General features: G+C 40.0%; 1 protein-coding gene across 1 annotated transcript in view; it reads right to left on the reverse strand.

Moving 5' to 3' along the window:
• HECW2 (HECT, C2 and WW domain containing E3 ubiquitin protein ligase 2) overlaps window positions 1–15,561 on the reverse strand; it is a 244,591-nt gene that overhangs the window by 159,668 nt on the left and 69,362 nt on the right. The window contains exon 2 of the mRNA XM_065880275.1: window positions 5,096–5,203. Coding sequence (XP_065736347.1) covers window positions 5,096–5,203 — 108 coding nt within the window. The remainder of the gene's footprint in view (window positions 1–5,095; window positions 5,204–15,561) is intronic.

Genomic DNA, 15,561 nt, shown 5'->3' on the forward strand with positions numbered 1-15,561 from the left:
TTTAGAGAGGAGCTAACACCTATCCTTCTCAAACTCTTCCAAAATATAGCAGAGGGAGGAACACTCCCAAACTCATTCTACGAGGCCACCATCACCCTGATACCAAAACCAGACAAGGATGTCACAAAGAAAGAAAACTACAGGCCAATATCACTGATGAACAGAGATGCAAAAATCCTCAACAAAATACTAGCAAACAGAATCTAACAGCACATTAAAAGAATCATACACCATGATCAAATGGGGTTTATTCCAGGAATGCAAGGATTCTTCAATATATGCAAATCAATCAATGTGATACACCATATTAACAAATTGAAGGAGAAAAACCATATGATCATCTCAATAGATGCAAAGAAAACTTTTGACAAAATTCAACACCCATTTATGATAAAAACCCTGCAGAAAGAAGGCACAGAGGGAACTTTCCTCAACATAATAAAGGCCACATATGACAAACCCACAGCCAACATCATCCTCAATGGTGAAAAACTGAAAGCACTTCCACTAAGATCAGGAACAAGGCAAGGTTGCCCACTCTCACCACTCTTAGTCAACATAGTTTTGGAAGTTTTAGCCACAGCAATCAGAGAAGAAAAGGAAATAAAAGGAATCCCAATCGGAAAAGAAGAAGTAAAGCTGTCACTGTTTGCAGATGACATGATACTATACATAGAGAATCCTAAAGATGCTACCAGAAAACTACTAGAGCTAATCAATGAATTTGGTAAAGTAGCAGGATACAAAATTAATGCACAGAAATCTCTGGCATTCCTATACAGTAATGATGAAAAATCTGAAAGTGAAATCAAGAAAACACTCCCATTTACCATTGCAACAAAAAGAATAAAGTATCTAGGAATAAATCTACCTAAGGAGACAAAAGACCTGTATGCAGAAAATTATAAGACACTGATGAAAGAAATTAAAGATGATACAAATAAATGGAGAGATATACCATATTCTTGGATTGGAAGAATCAACATTGTAAAAATGACTCTACTACCCAAAGCAATCTACATATTCAATGCAATCCCTATCAAACTACCACTGGCATTTTTCACAGAACTAGAACAAAAATTTTCACAATTTGTATGGAAACACAAAAGACCCCAAATAGCCAAAGCAGTCTTGAGAACGAAAAATGGAGCTGGAGGAATCAGGCTCCCTGACTTCAGACTATACTACAAAGCTACAGTAATCAAGACAGTATGGTACTGGCACAAAAACAGAAAGATAGATCAATGGAACAGAACTGAAAGCCCAGAGATAAACCCACACACATACGGTCACCTTATCTTTGATAAAGGAGGCAGGAATATACAGTGGAGAAAGGACAGCCTCTTCAATAAGTTGTGCTGGGAAAACTGGACAGGTACATGTAAAAGTATGAGATTAGATCACTCCCTAACGCCATACAGAAAAATAAGCTCAAAATGGATTAAAGACCTAAATGTAAGGCCAGAAACTTTCAAACTCTTAGAGGAAAACATAGGAAGAACACTCTATGACATAAATGACAGCAAGGTCCTTTTTGACCCTCCTCCTAGAGAAATGGAAATAAAAACAAAAATAAACAAATGGGACCTAATGAAACTTCAAAGCTTTTGCACAGCAAAGGAAACCATAAACAAGATGAAAAAATAACCCTCAGAATGGGAAAAAATATTTGCAAATGAAGCAACTGACAAAGGATTAATCTCCAAAATTTATAAGCAGCTCATGCAGCTCAATAACAAAGAAACAAACAACCCAAGCCAAAAATGGGCAGAAGGCCTAAATAGACATATCTCCAAAGAAGATATACAGATTGCCAACAAACACATGAAAGAATGCTCAACATCATTTATCATTAGAGAAATGCAAATCAAAACTACAATGAGATATCATCTCACACCAGTCAGAATGGCCATCATCAAAAAATCTAGAAAGAATAAATGCTGGGGAGGGTGTGGAGAAAAGGGAACCCTCTTGCACTGTTGGTGGGAATGTAAAATGGTACATCCACTATGGAGAAGAGTATGGAGGTTCCTTAAAAAACTACAAATAGAACTACCATATGACCCAGCAATCCCACTACTGGGCATATACCCTGAGAAAACCATAATTCAAAAAGAGTCATGTACCAAAATGTTCATTGCAGCTCTATTTACAATAGCCAGGAGATGGAAACAACCTAAGTGTCCATCATTGGATGAATGGATAAAGAAGATGTGGCACATATATACAATGGAATATTACTCAGCCATAAAAAGAAACGAAACTGAGCTATTTGTAATGAGGTGGATGGACCTAGAGCCTGTCATACAGAGTGAAGTAAGTCAGAAAGAGAAAGACAAATACCATATGGTAACACATATATATGGAATTTAAGAAAAAAAAAGTGTCATGAAGAACCTTGGGGTAAGACAGGAATAAAGACACAGACCTACTAGAGAATGGACTTGAGGATATGGGGAGGGGGAAGGGTAAGCTGTGACAAAGCGAGAGAGAGGCATGGACATATATACACTACCAAACGTAAGGTAGATAGCTAGTGGGAAGCAGCTGCATAGCACAGGGAGATCAGATCGGTGCTTTGTGACTGCCTGGAGGGGTGGGATAGGGAGGGTGGGAGGGAGGGAGATGCAAGAGGGAAGAGATATGGGAACATATGTATATGTATAACTGATTCACTTTGTTATAAAGCAGAAACCAACACACCATTGTAAAGCAATTATAATCCAATAAAGATGTAAAAAAAAAAAATGATGTCTGTGAGATCTAAGAGACACAGACTACACTTTTAAGCAGTGATATAAACACCACCTGAGGTTTTCACACTGAATGGATTTTGAAACTATAGGGATGTGTGTTGGGAGAGATCCCATTCTGATGAATGAAGATAAAGTTACTCTAAAGCCAAATCTTTCTGTAATTCCTATTCACTGTCTTGCACTTAAACTTATACAACTTTTCTCAGTCCTTAAAAATGCATTGCTTGGGCTTCCCTGGTGGCACAGTGGTTGAGAGTCTGCCTGCCAATGCAGGGGACACGGGTTTGTGCCCCAGTCTGGGAGGATCCCACATGCCGCGGGGTGGCTGGGCCCGTGGGCCATGGCCACTGAGCCTGCGCGTCCGGAGCCTGTGCTCTGCAACGGGAGAGGCCACAGCAGTGAGAGGCCCGTGTACAACAAAAAAATAAAAAAAATTAAAAATGCATTACTAAATATTTCCAATTTTACAACTATGCTACACAATACCCCCAATTTTGTGTGTGAAGAATTAAGGTGGAAATGCTAAATTAGAGGAGAAAAGCAAAAGCATTCCCAATTCCTAGCTTCAATATCAAGCCCATTTCTGTTAAATACTAAGACTGAGATGTGAAGAAAAAATTTTGTCATGCCAGAGATGTTTACTATACCCTAATCAGCCAGGACATTATGAATCTCTAATTCATACTTCATGGAGCAAGAAAATCAATCATGTCAAGTGGGATACTCTGTAAATGGGTCTCTTATACATGTTACAAATTATAGCAGTGTGTGGTACTGACTTCTTCCCAGGTGTTCACATGAGCCCCATCATGTGAATCTGCGCACTCCATCAACAGGCAACCATTCCTAGCCGTCTCCAGCATTTTAAAGCAAACAGGAAGGTTGTTTTTCCTTCTTCCCTGAAGTTCAGTTGGCAATACTTCTCAGCTAGACCATCCTCATAAGCCCTGGGATCTTTTCAAAGGAGGAATTACACTGAAAGTAAACCCAGCTACTTCCCATTCCATTTTCACCAGATTCTTTTACCACTTATTTTTCTCATTATTTAGTAATGGCAGCTGGACCAATGTTGGAAAGTAAAGAGAAGTAGAAATAGGCAATAAAAACAAATCACCCATAATCTCACCTCCCAGATACATCCCTTGTTCACATTTTGGCAAATCTCCTTCCAGACTTTTTCCTACATGCTGTATTAGCTGGGATTACGCTGTATGTATCTGCTTCCCACTTATTGTTATATCATGAGCATTTTCCCTTAAAAACTACATTCCATGTAAGGAGAAAATCTAGCCAGAGATTGAACTATGAAAAAAAAGACAGTCCTTAGAGGACAGAAGTGGGATTCGAGAAAACTATGAAATGCTGATCTACCAGTAAGGATGGTCAAAGAAATTATCTGGTGTCTCTAATGGCAATTCAAAATAATAGATGTTAATCTTTTAAAATGACTTTTTATATTACAGAAGTTTTATATGCTTCAAGAAAGACATGCTTACATCAGATTTCCATTTAATCAAACTTACTTTATAATTTATGGTTTAATAACTACCATTCTTAAGTACCAGTATCCATACACTCTCTCTCTTTCTTGTATTAAATCCCTTGCATATAGAAAATTTAATTCTTACACAGAGCTAAACAGCTCAGAAAAATTTTAAAGAGCTCATTTTTTTCTACATTAAAGAAAAATAAATTCTGTAAATGTAGAAGTTAACCTGGACCAACTAGTAAATCATTTACATATATAATACCATATATAAGTACTATATATAAGCACTTGTATTTATAAGTAAGTATCAATATAAATCAGATCAACTGGGAAATTGTTATTTGCAGTCAATTTCTGATTCCTAATAAATGACCTCTAAGGCAGTGTGCCCCACACTATCTCATCTACACTTGGAAAGACCAAGACCCAAATGCAAAACTTATTCTGCTGCTGGGGAAAATAACAGTCAAATATTCTACGGGCAAATAAAACTCTTAGATTAACTGAAATCTTGAATTATTCTTTCTGCTCCTTGTAATTAATATAATATTAATTATAAATGAGATATAAGGGTATATAAATATGTATAAAGTATTAAAATAACCATACATAATTTATATACCATACATTCATCAGGTACATTTTACACACACTAGTTTTTCAAATTATATGAACATTGTCTAATGAGTATTTTCCAAAACAATATACTTTCCAGTTTGGTGCAACATGGCATACATGTATAAATCAGAGCCCAAAACTTTTACAATAAAATTCAGGAAAGACTCTATAGATTTCTGCATATTTCTGCAATGTTCAATCACAAACTTATATTTCCCACTTAGTTACTTACGCTCCATGAAATAAGGCCCAGGCTCAATTCTCCATACAATTTGTCCTTTTTGTGTTCCGGTTACACCCCTGTTTTTAGAATCCCAGAAGTTGGCTGGAGAATTCTCATCTGAAAAAAACAAAGAAACACTTTTTAATCTTAATTATAACCTCTTTGTCTTTCCTTAGCTGAAAGACTAATACAAGTTCTAAAATAAATGGAAAAAAAATAAAGGGGAAATATTAATGAACACTATTGTTAATGACTTACTTCCTCCCAGCAGATTACCCTGAATTTCTACATTTGCATTTATACAGGAGAATTGGGGAGGAGGGTGGGAAGGTGGAAAGGAGATGGCACGTCCAGGCTTGGCCAGGTTGTTCACTGTTGCCAAAAGACAAAACCACAAAGAACAAAGGCTACGATTGCTCGTCAACCAGCAATGAGATGATATATAAGAAAAGGGTTGGGTGAGCTCCCATCTATAAAATCCTTTATCAAAAGAAAAGGAAGAGTAAGGCCAGACACTATAAAACTCTTAGAGGAAAACATAGGCAGAACACTCTATGACATAAATCACAGCAACATCCTTTTTGACCCACTTCCTAGAGAAATGGAAATAAAAACAAAAATAAACAAATGGGACCTAATGAAACTTCAAAGCTTTTTCACAGCAAAGGAAACCATAAACAAGATGAAAAAACAACCCTCAGAATGGGAGAAAATATTTGCAAATGAAGCAACTGACAAAGGATTAATCTCCAAAATTTACAAGCAGCTCACGCGGCTCAACGTCAAAAAAACAAACAACCCAATCCAAAAATGGGCAGAAGACCTGAATAGACATTTCTCCAAAGAAGATATACAGATCACCAACAAACACATGAAAGGATGCTCAATGTCACTAATCATTAGAGAAATGCAAATCAAAAACTACAATGAGGTATCACCTCACACCAGTCAGAAGGGCCATCATCAAAAAATCTACAAACAATAAATGCTGGAGAGGATGTGGAGAAAAGGGAACCCTCTTGCACTGTTGGTGGAATGTAAATTGATACAGCCACTATGGAGAAGAGTATGGAGGTTCCTTAAAAATCTAAAAATAGAATTACCATACAACCCAGCAATCCCACTACTGGGCATATACCCTAAGAAAACCATAATTCAAAAAGAGTCATGTACCACAATGTTCATTGCAGCTCTATTTACAATAGCCAGGACATGGAAGCAACCTAAGTATCCATCAACAGATGAATGGATAAAGAAGATGTGGCACATATATACAATGGAATATTACTCAGCCATAAAAAGAAACGAAATTGAGTTATTTGTAATGAGGTAGATGGACCTAGAGTCTGTCATACAGAGTGAAGTAAGTCAGAAAGAGAAAAACAAATACCATATGCTAACACATATATATGGAATCTGAAAAAAAAAAAGGTTCTGAAGAACCTAGGGGCAGGACAGAAATAAAGATGCAGACGTAGAGAATGGACTTGAGGACACAGGGAGGGGGAAGGGTAAGCTGGGACAAAGTGAGAGAGTGGTATGGACATATATACACTACCAAATGTAAGATCGATAGCTAGTGGGAAGCAGCCACATAGCACAGGGAGATCAGCTCGGTGCTTTGTGACCACCTAGCGGGGTTGGATAGGGAGGGTGGGAGGGAGACGCAAGAGGGAGGAGATATGGGGATATATGTATATGTATGGCTGATTCACTTTGTTATAAAGCAGAAACTAACACACCATTGTAGAACAGTTATACTCCAATAAAGATGTTAAATTTAAAAAAAAAGAAAGAAAAGGAAGAGCAAAGCTGGTAGAATATAACAGAATCAAGATGGGATGAAACAAACGGACACTGAGCTGTGAAACTGAGTCAAGACACAGCACAGGTTGGCCATGGACAGTGCTTAGGAGACACCAACTAAGTTATCAGGTTGGCTAGGACAATCGTTTACAAAAGGTCGGTAGCAGTAGACCTTGAGTCAATACAAGAAAAGGAAAGAGGAAGAAGGATAGAAAGAACAGATCCAAAGAGCAGCCTGAAAGTAGCATTCTCCAAGCTCTCTGACCTCATGGCACTAAGAAAATGGTAATATTTGTAGGACACACTGGAGTACATGAAAGAGACACTTACAACTTAAGATTATAGTAGGGGTGCTCTGGCTGCCCCAGGCTCTTCCCCACCCTGAAGGTGGAAGGAATTCAAATCCTTTTTTTTTTTTTTTGCAGTACGCGGGCCTCTCACTGTTGTGGCCTCTCCCGTTGCAGAGCACAGGTTCTGGATGCGCAGGCTCAGTGGTCATGGCTCACGGGCCCAGCCGCTCCGCGGCATGTGGGATCTTCCCGGACCAGGGCACGAACCCGTGTCCCCTGCATCGGCAGGCGGACTCTCAACCACTGCGCCACCAGGGAGCCCAAGGGGTTCATATTCTTTAAGTTGCTTACATCACACTAGTTTGAAGTTCTGTCCTAGGGCCCTGGAATAGGAAATAAAACTAAAAACAGGAAAAAGAGACCATTCAGAGTTCTATACGTACACAAAAATGTGTGCAGAGATACTGGCTCTTAAAATCAGATGTACCTCATTTGCTTCCCCAAATCCCTTTCCCAGGAGGGAAGATTAGGGATACACTTTAACTGAGAGCTGGAATTAAGCCGAGGGTGAAGTAAGAGATCCACTAAAATAAGAGAGGAGAGAAAAGGTCCCAAGCCCAAAGGAATAGTCCTAAGAAAAACCTCACTTCTTACGAGCATAAAAGGAACAGAAAGTGGGCCAGGTGAGGGGTTGGATAATCCAGCTCCACTGGATTTCAATCCAGTGGTTGTCCTTGGGGCCCACTGGCTTCATCACATTGAGAAGTCAAAGAAGTTTGGGAGGAATGGTCCTTTCCTGCTACCTGTAATCAGCACAGTATAAGTCAAAGATTCTTTATCGTGAAAAGGCCAAGAAGCAGCCACTGTTCTTGTAAGAATGGAAAGGCATAACTGACTCAGGGCATCACCTCCCCTCATAGATAAACAACACAAGGCAATCCACTCCATTCCATCACAAAAATAGAAACACAACAGTGATATTTACAAGGCACTCAGACAATCACCTAAAACTGGATTTGAAAGATGTCATGTGGCTCCTCAGGGCAGACCCTGCTCACTGCCTATCCCTTGAGCCTCTTTCTTGTCAACTGAACCCCAATTCTGTCCGAGGTAACAATGTGCCCAGTTAAAAATAGTTGCCTCTCCAGAATCCCTTGCAGCCAAGGGTGGCATGTGGCCAGTGAGACGTAGGTAGAATTCTACTGGGTGGGACTTCTGGGAAAGCCGTTATTTTTCTGATTGATAAAAGGACAGACTCAATAATCTTTTTGTTCTCCCCCCTCCCCTCTCCTTAGATGAGAGCCACATACTAAGAATGGCAGAGAAAGAAGCTGGAAGCATCCATGATGATCCTTTGAGCCCTGAATGGCCTTCAGGCTTTTTGCTACCGAGGCAAAAATAAATTCCTATTTACTTAAGCTCCTGTGGTTGGGTTTCTGTTACTTGCAGCTGAACACAATTCCTAATAGACACAATTACCATCCTAAAAATCACTCAGTGATTTAGATGCATCATGCCTGACTTGACCCAGAATCTCTGAGATTGCATCACTTCTCCAGGTTAGACAACAAAGGTAGTTTCTTCCTTTCTAAAACATACTGGGCAGAGCTGCTGGCATAGGGACAGGGCCCCTCATGTTTTCACAAACAAATGTATTGTATTAGCTGTTGGCCACATGCAAGACACTGGACCCTGAAGGGAACAGAACACAGGTATAGGGAGTAGAAGGTGTCCAGCTGTTCAAAATGCTTTTTTTAAAAAACACGGCTATGCACGTGGGAAATTTTCTGAAACTACTGTTGTGTCAGTTTCCTCTTGAGGCCTCAGGAAAGATGAGGCAACATCAAATCTCATTTTAAGGAGCATGCATTAGGATCACAATGATAAAAAGCAACATTAATAAATTTGTACTTGGTAAAGTGACCTCTCTGTGAGAGGGTTTGCACTTCTGCTATTACTAAACTTTTTCTCCCCAACCCATCAGTTAAGTCAAACCAAGTACACACTACTGACATAATGACCCTGGGAAGATGGGGCACTAAGGAGCAGAAATAGGAGCGGGTGGGGGTAATGGGATGAGGAGATATCGTGAGAGGACTGAGCTCCACGCAGAAGTGATGCCTGAGGCTTGACACAACCCCTTACATGTTCCCTGGAGGAGAATTTTGACAGAGAACCAGTGCCAGCATCTCCTGTTCCAAGAAGGGCCACTAATAACTTTTTCTTTGCCAGTTATATTCACTTCAAGGTAGAAATACTGCATTGCACGAATATCCATCCTTGGTCTCAGAAGTTGGAAATAAGGGAGGATGAGTTATGGGTGCTTCCTCCCCAGACTCCTCACCAAGAAGGAGACCTAGAGTTAGGGGTTCGGTTCACCCACCAGCTTGTGTGAGTTGGGATAAAACATGTATCTCTGACTTTTACTCCTATCTTTGGTTCATAGGCTATGTGGACAACTCCATTTGGTTAAGTATATGATATTTAAAGAAATAAAGGCTAGCCCCTTGAAGCAAAATGTCAAAAATGTACCATGAGTATTCAGGCCCATAGGGAACTCAAATGTCCCATATATGTTGAGAAATGGGTCAGAATTAGGATGAACAGGCCCAGACCAGAAGCTTGATGGGTATGTTCTGATTTTTTTTTTTAAGCCCAAATGCCATAGCAAGAAACAAATCTGTAAACCTTCATGGGGAAGGTCTTATTCCCCACCAAGCACAGTGTCTGTCTGTTACCCAAATTGCTTAATATTCTGGTTATTCTAGATGGAAATCTTTCTCCAGTGAGATTATGTTTCTGAAAATTCATCATCCCTGACAGATACTAGCACTCCTGCTACCGACTGGAAGCTACTCTTAACTGAAAATGTAAAATCCCTAGAAATAAACCAGTGTGGTGGCACAGAGTTCAAATTATTTTGTGCCGGCTCTCACAGTCTCCACCACAGCTCCAGCTCCTACTGACGTGGGCCAGCAGAGCTCTGACCAGCCTTGGCGGCACCATTCTAAAAAATACCTAGAATGACTAATCCCTTGTCTTTGTTTCAAGAAGACCAATTTTAACTTGTCCTTCAGACTAAACCTTTTTTTCCTTAAGTAGGTTAACACTTTCATTTAGGTTGCACTCCGTTCTAGGCTAGCCCAAGAACATCTTTTCAGTGACAGCATTTTTCTGCTCAGGTCTATTTTTTTATGGATATTTGAGGACAGAATATTTTTTCCCAGATTGTGTAAGTTGTTTTTCTTCACCCTCATTTAACATCTGTATTAGATGACTCAATCTTTTTAAAATGCCCCCAACTCCAAATAAGAAAAATAACTGAGTATAAAAACAGTACACCAAAGAAAGGCTTCTAAATTCCCTACATGTATCGTATAGACATAATTATACATCTATTTCTTCCTTTAATTGAATAAAGATTCTGATAGATCAAAGAAATGTCATTGGTCTTTAAAGCCAATTATCAATTTTTCCATTTATACTTGGCTACTTCCCTTTCCCATTTCTCTTAAGAGCTATTCAAATCTGTCTCACTGTTCTCACATCCTGATTTCCACCCTCTGACTTACAGCAGGGTACCATGCACCCTATGGCATCTAGAACATGGAGGACATCAAGCCCCATTTCCCTGGTTTCTCCCTCTCCCTACTGCCATCTTTTCTGAACCCACATGTATTTCTTGCTTTCTTGCCCAGGGTTTTGCCCCCCATTATGGTGGTGCCCTTGACTCAAACCCTTCCATCAGTCACCTTCTCTCACCTTGACCTTTAGCTTCTTCCTCTCAACCGAGAAACACGTCAGCTTCCATGAGACCTATTTGTCTGCGTCTGTTCTTGGACCATTGCCTTCCTTGCCCCCTTTCCCACCCACATTTTTATTTCCCTTCTTACTAACATTAAAATATCTGTTATAGTTACAATGGAGTCTGTATTCTGGGAGTGTACGTTCTAGATACTTAGGTAACTTTCTAGCTGGAATATAATTACAAAAAGAAACATTGGGGATGTTTAATTCATGTACCTAAATATCTTTTCTAAACCTTATTTTGTTTGGCAGGGTTTATATGAAGCTTGTCCACTCATGTCTCTTACATATTCTTAGTTCTCTTATAAATCTAGTTGGCAGTACATGTTCTGTAAATAAAAAGGCAAAGCACACACCCAAAAAGCCCTAAAATCCTTCTAATATAATTTTCATTCCTGTTTGTGAATATTGTGGGAACATGATCAAGAAACCTTTTGAAAATCTTTACTCTTGCCTTATTTTAGCAATCCATGATACTTTCCGAAAATGATTTCATATAGTGTTTTTTAAAATTACAGTTGATCCCTGAACAAAGGCAGGGGTTAGGCACACCGCCCCTCTCTGAAGTCAAAAATCGACACAGTCGGCCCTCTGCATACGGATGGGGTTCCTCCTTACCCACAGGCAGTTTCCGTATCTGTGGTTCAACCAACTGTGGATCACATAGTACCGCAGTATTTACTATTGAAAAAAATCCGTGTATAAGTGGACCTGAGCAGTTCAAACCCATGTTCTTCAAGCATCAACTATACTCTTCTAGGGCTTTTCCAATTAATTTTTTTTTAATACTGGAATTAGTTCTGTTAAGTCTGCTTCTCCAAGGAAGAAACAAAGTGTTTGGACCCAGAAGTAAAGGAGTAGGGATATAAGATTACACCACACAGAACTAACTCTCTTCTATTAACTGCAGAGTATAGTAGCTCAGAGAATTTTCTCAGAAATTTGGTTAATTAGGTGAGAAATAGTCCCCTTCCCTTAATGAGAACCACATGATTTTACCTTGGGGTCTTAAACAAAATCTCTAAATAGGCTGATTTACCAACATCTCCTGCACTTTCAGTAGGTCACAAATCATCATTGGCTACCTTCCCCTTTAGCTAACTGATCCTCTGCGGCAATGATTGCCCAACTCCATTGCTCACAATGAATATCCTGGGGGCTCCTTCAAAAATGCTGACTTTGGGCTTCCCTGGTGGCGCAGTGGTTGAGAGTCCGCCTGCCGATGCAGGGCACATGGGTTCGTGCCCCGGTCCGGGAAGATCCCACATGCCGCGGCAGCGGCTGGGCCCGTGAGCCATGGCCGCTGGGCCTGCGCGTCCGGAGCCTGTGCTCCGCGGTGGGAGAGGCCACAGCAGTGAGAGGCCCGAGTATCGCAAAAAAAAAAAAAAAAAAATGCTGACTTTGATTCAGTAGGTTTGAGTCGGGATGCAGGAATTTGAACTTTAGGAAGCACCCCAACCAGGTGATTCTGCTACAGGTACTACAAACACCTCGCATGGAAAAAAATCTGTTCCATGGTTATTTCCAGAGAAACTGAGCAATCATAGCAATGCTGTGGACCATGCACATCTCATTGACCACTGTCCCTCTCATTTGCTAGCCTGTTCCTTTCCTTTCTTCCTCCTTCCTTCCCTCCCTTCCTTCTTTCATCTGAATGGCATTTATTGACTGTCTTATAAAGGTCAGGAACATCCATTTCCTGCCATAAGGAGTTGGCAGTACAGTAGGAGAAGACTGGCATATAAGGTACAATGCGATGTTAAAAGTGCTATGATAGAGGTGTGCATACTTTATAAAGTGTTAAAGGAGAACCGAGGGGGAAAGATCAGCATTCCCTGTGACCGTGTATAATGACTATGGCTCTGGATCTATCAAGTGCGAAGTGTCTTTGGGAGATGCATATGGAGATATCCTTTCAGAGGTTTACACATTTAAGCCAGTCATTAAGGTATCCCATCCATTCCTTTGCTTCGCTATTCTCTAGACATATTGTTTTGTCTCCCAAGGTTCATTTTTTGGTTCCATAAATGGTCATCAGAAGCAACAAACAAGTGGCATATTTAGAGCTGAATTCAGTGGTAAAAGTTACTGTTTGTTGTTCCCTAGGTCCCATGGCATTATCATTTTCTTACTTGGAAAAGTAGGATTAATTATATTAACTTATAATATGATTGTAAAGAGTAATTTTAAAAAATAAATGAATTCTTTTTAAAATGCCACAAAAACCTAAAATAACATAAGCATAAAGTCTTTTATGCTTCAAACTCTTCCTTCCTCATAATATTTCACACACAGAGGTCAGTGTGAAAATAATCTTTTAAAGATTAATTTTTTTTCTGTACATGACTTATGGATTGCAGAAATGTCCTGTGAATAGGCATATACAGGAGACATGGCCAGACATATTAAACATATCCAAAATAACTGGGATTTGGAAATGTTTCTATGTCTATATTAATATTTCCAAAACCTCCATACAATACTGGAGATAAAACAGAAACCAAAAAAGTATTCAAAGTCCTCACTATTCTATCAGTCAACCTAGGGGACTTGAAAAAAGATAAGAAATTTTGTAAGAAGGATGCCATGTGACAGACTGTGACAGATGAAAAATGATGTTTACAAATGTTCTTTTGCTTTGAAGTAATTCCTCCCTACATTTTCTTGAAAAATGGCATAAACATCTAACTTGATTTTAAATTACTTTTCGGATAAAAATTGAATATACCTATGTCTTGAGATTGGATCATAAAGAGGCCTGGCTTTCTTCCAGCTACACTCAGAAATTAGATGCCTTGTCTAGGATTTGGGATTTAGAGCAATCCTAAACTACAATTTGAATCAAAATGATCATTCTAGACCTGGGCAAAAACACATCTTCACAGGGGCTGCCTGACTGTTAAAACTTTGCAAATTTACCTGCACGTGCTAGGCAAGTTATGGAATCCCACTAGGCAAGTTATGCGAGAGCAAAACTCTGACAGTGGCTGAGATCTGAACTACATTGCAGGCAGGTGAGGGGGTGACCCTTTACCACTGATTGTACCAAACAGAGCACCAGTCTTATTAAGTGCTATGAGAATTCACTCACAAACTTCATGAATTGGCACACTCGGCATTTGTTTTCAACCCAATGTCCCTAGATGCCCAATTCTGTACACTGACACCCTCCCTGGATGGAAAAAAAAAGAGTGTGAGTATCGGACATATTTAGGGATTGCAATGATGACACCATGCTATCAAATGAGAATACGCCCACTGCCACTTGAAGATCTTCTTATATTGATAAGATACCAGAAAGGTTTGCTGATTATAATGTGCCAGAGATGAGAGAAAAAGACACTGGCACATTACAGGACAGAAAAAGCAATAGAGGCTGAGAAGACCCTCTGGCAAGTCGGTAAGGTCTGGCCTTGGGGATGTTTGCACTGAAGGGCGTGTGCCCCGCTAAGAAGGGAGCACTGACGAGGGGGTGGGTGGGAAAAGTGAGGCTCATATACTGATTCAGTGTCACTCACACCGCTATATGAGAGAGGTGTGCTACTGCTGTCTCCTCTACAGGAGGCCTCACCAGGGGTGGTGCAACCCAATCTGAAGAATGTTATATGTTTCAGTAGATCCAGGCTGGGTGACATAACTTATAGCCAAGTCCTAACCACACCCCCGAGGGGTCTCCTCAACATTCAGACCTCCAGACATGCTAGGCAGAGGCAGGAGGCCATGCTAAGCAACTTCCTGTATAAAATACCTGATCCTAAACGAGTCAATTAAACACTCAGTTGACAAGGGGGGAACCACCAACAGACCAGTGAGAGGAAACACTTGGCTTCATTTTAGCAAATACCTCTCAAGAGTTTCAGTCAGAGAGGGTTTACAGAAGAATTCACTTTAAACATAGGTAATGTTTACATATTGAAAATGTCTTACCTCTTGTTCATTAGGATCCCTGTTTCTTTCAGAGTAAAACTCAAAGTCTTTTTGGAGGTTAATAGTGCCCTACAGGATCTGGCAGCCTCGTTCCCCACCCACCAAAAGATTAGAGCTCTGATCTCATCTTTCCCTACCCTCTCCCCCTCCCCGTTTGCTCCACTCCAGCTGCACTGGACTCCTTGGTAATGAAGGGAGTTAAGAGTATGCCAGGCCAAACTATGCCACTTTGAGCTGAAAGCAATCAGCCCTCGGCTCTCCCCCTTTATGTCTAAAAGCAAGACATAAATTTCCATCTGTAAAGGTGTCTCCCTCTCCCATACCAGGAAGAGTAAGATGACCCTTAATCACTACTCATCAATGGAGAAGGAACCAACTTCAGTCTGCGTAACAAACCTTCCTAAATAACCCTTATCTTCCATTAGTTTCCCCCATATATTTATCTTCCCACAATTTACCACCCACAGAAGCCAACCCCCCTTCCTTTGTCTAGTTACTTGTCCACAATTTATTGGCCTTTGGTAAAGTAGCATATAAGCCCCTGAGTTTAACCACTTCTTTGGGTCTTCATTTTATATACAAGAAGGCTTCATGCAAGTAGAAATCAAATTTTTAACATCTATTAAAATGTGTATCCTCTTTTTC

This window comes from Phocoena phocoena, chromosome 7 (assembly GCF_963924675.1).
Source record: "Phocoena phocoena chromosome 7, mPhoPho1.1, whole genome shotgun sequence".
In the NCBI taxonomy this organism is placed as follows: domain Eukaryota; kingdom Metazoa; phylum Chordata; class Mammalia; order Artiodactyla; family Phocoenidae; genus Phocoena; species Phocoena phocoena.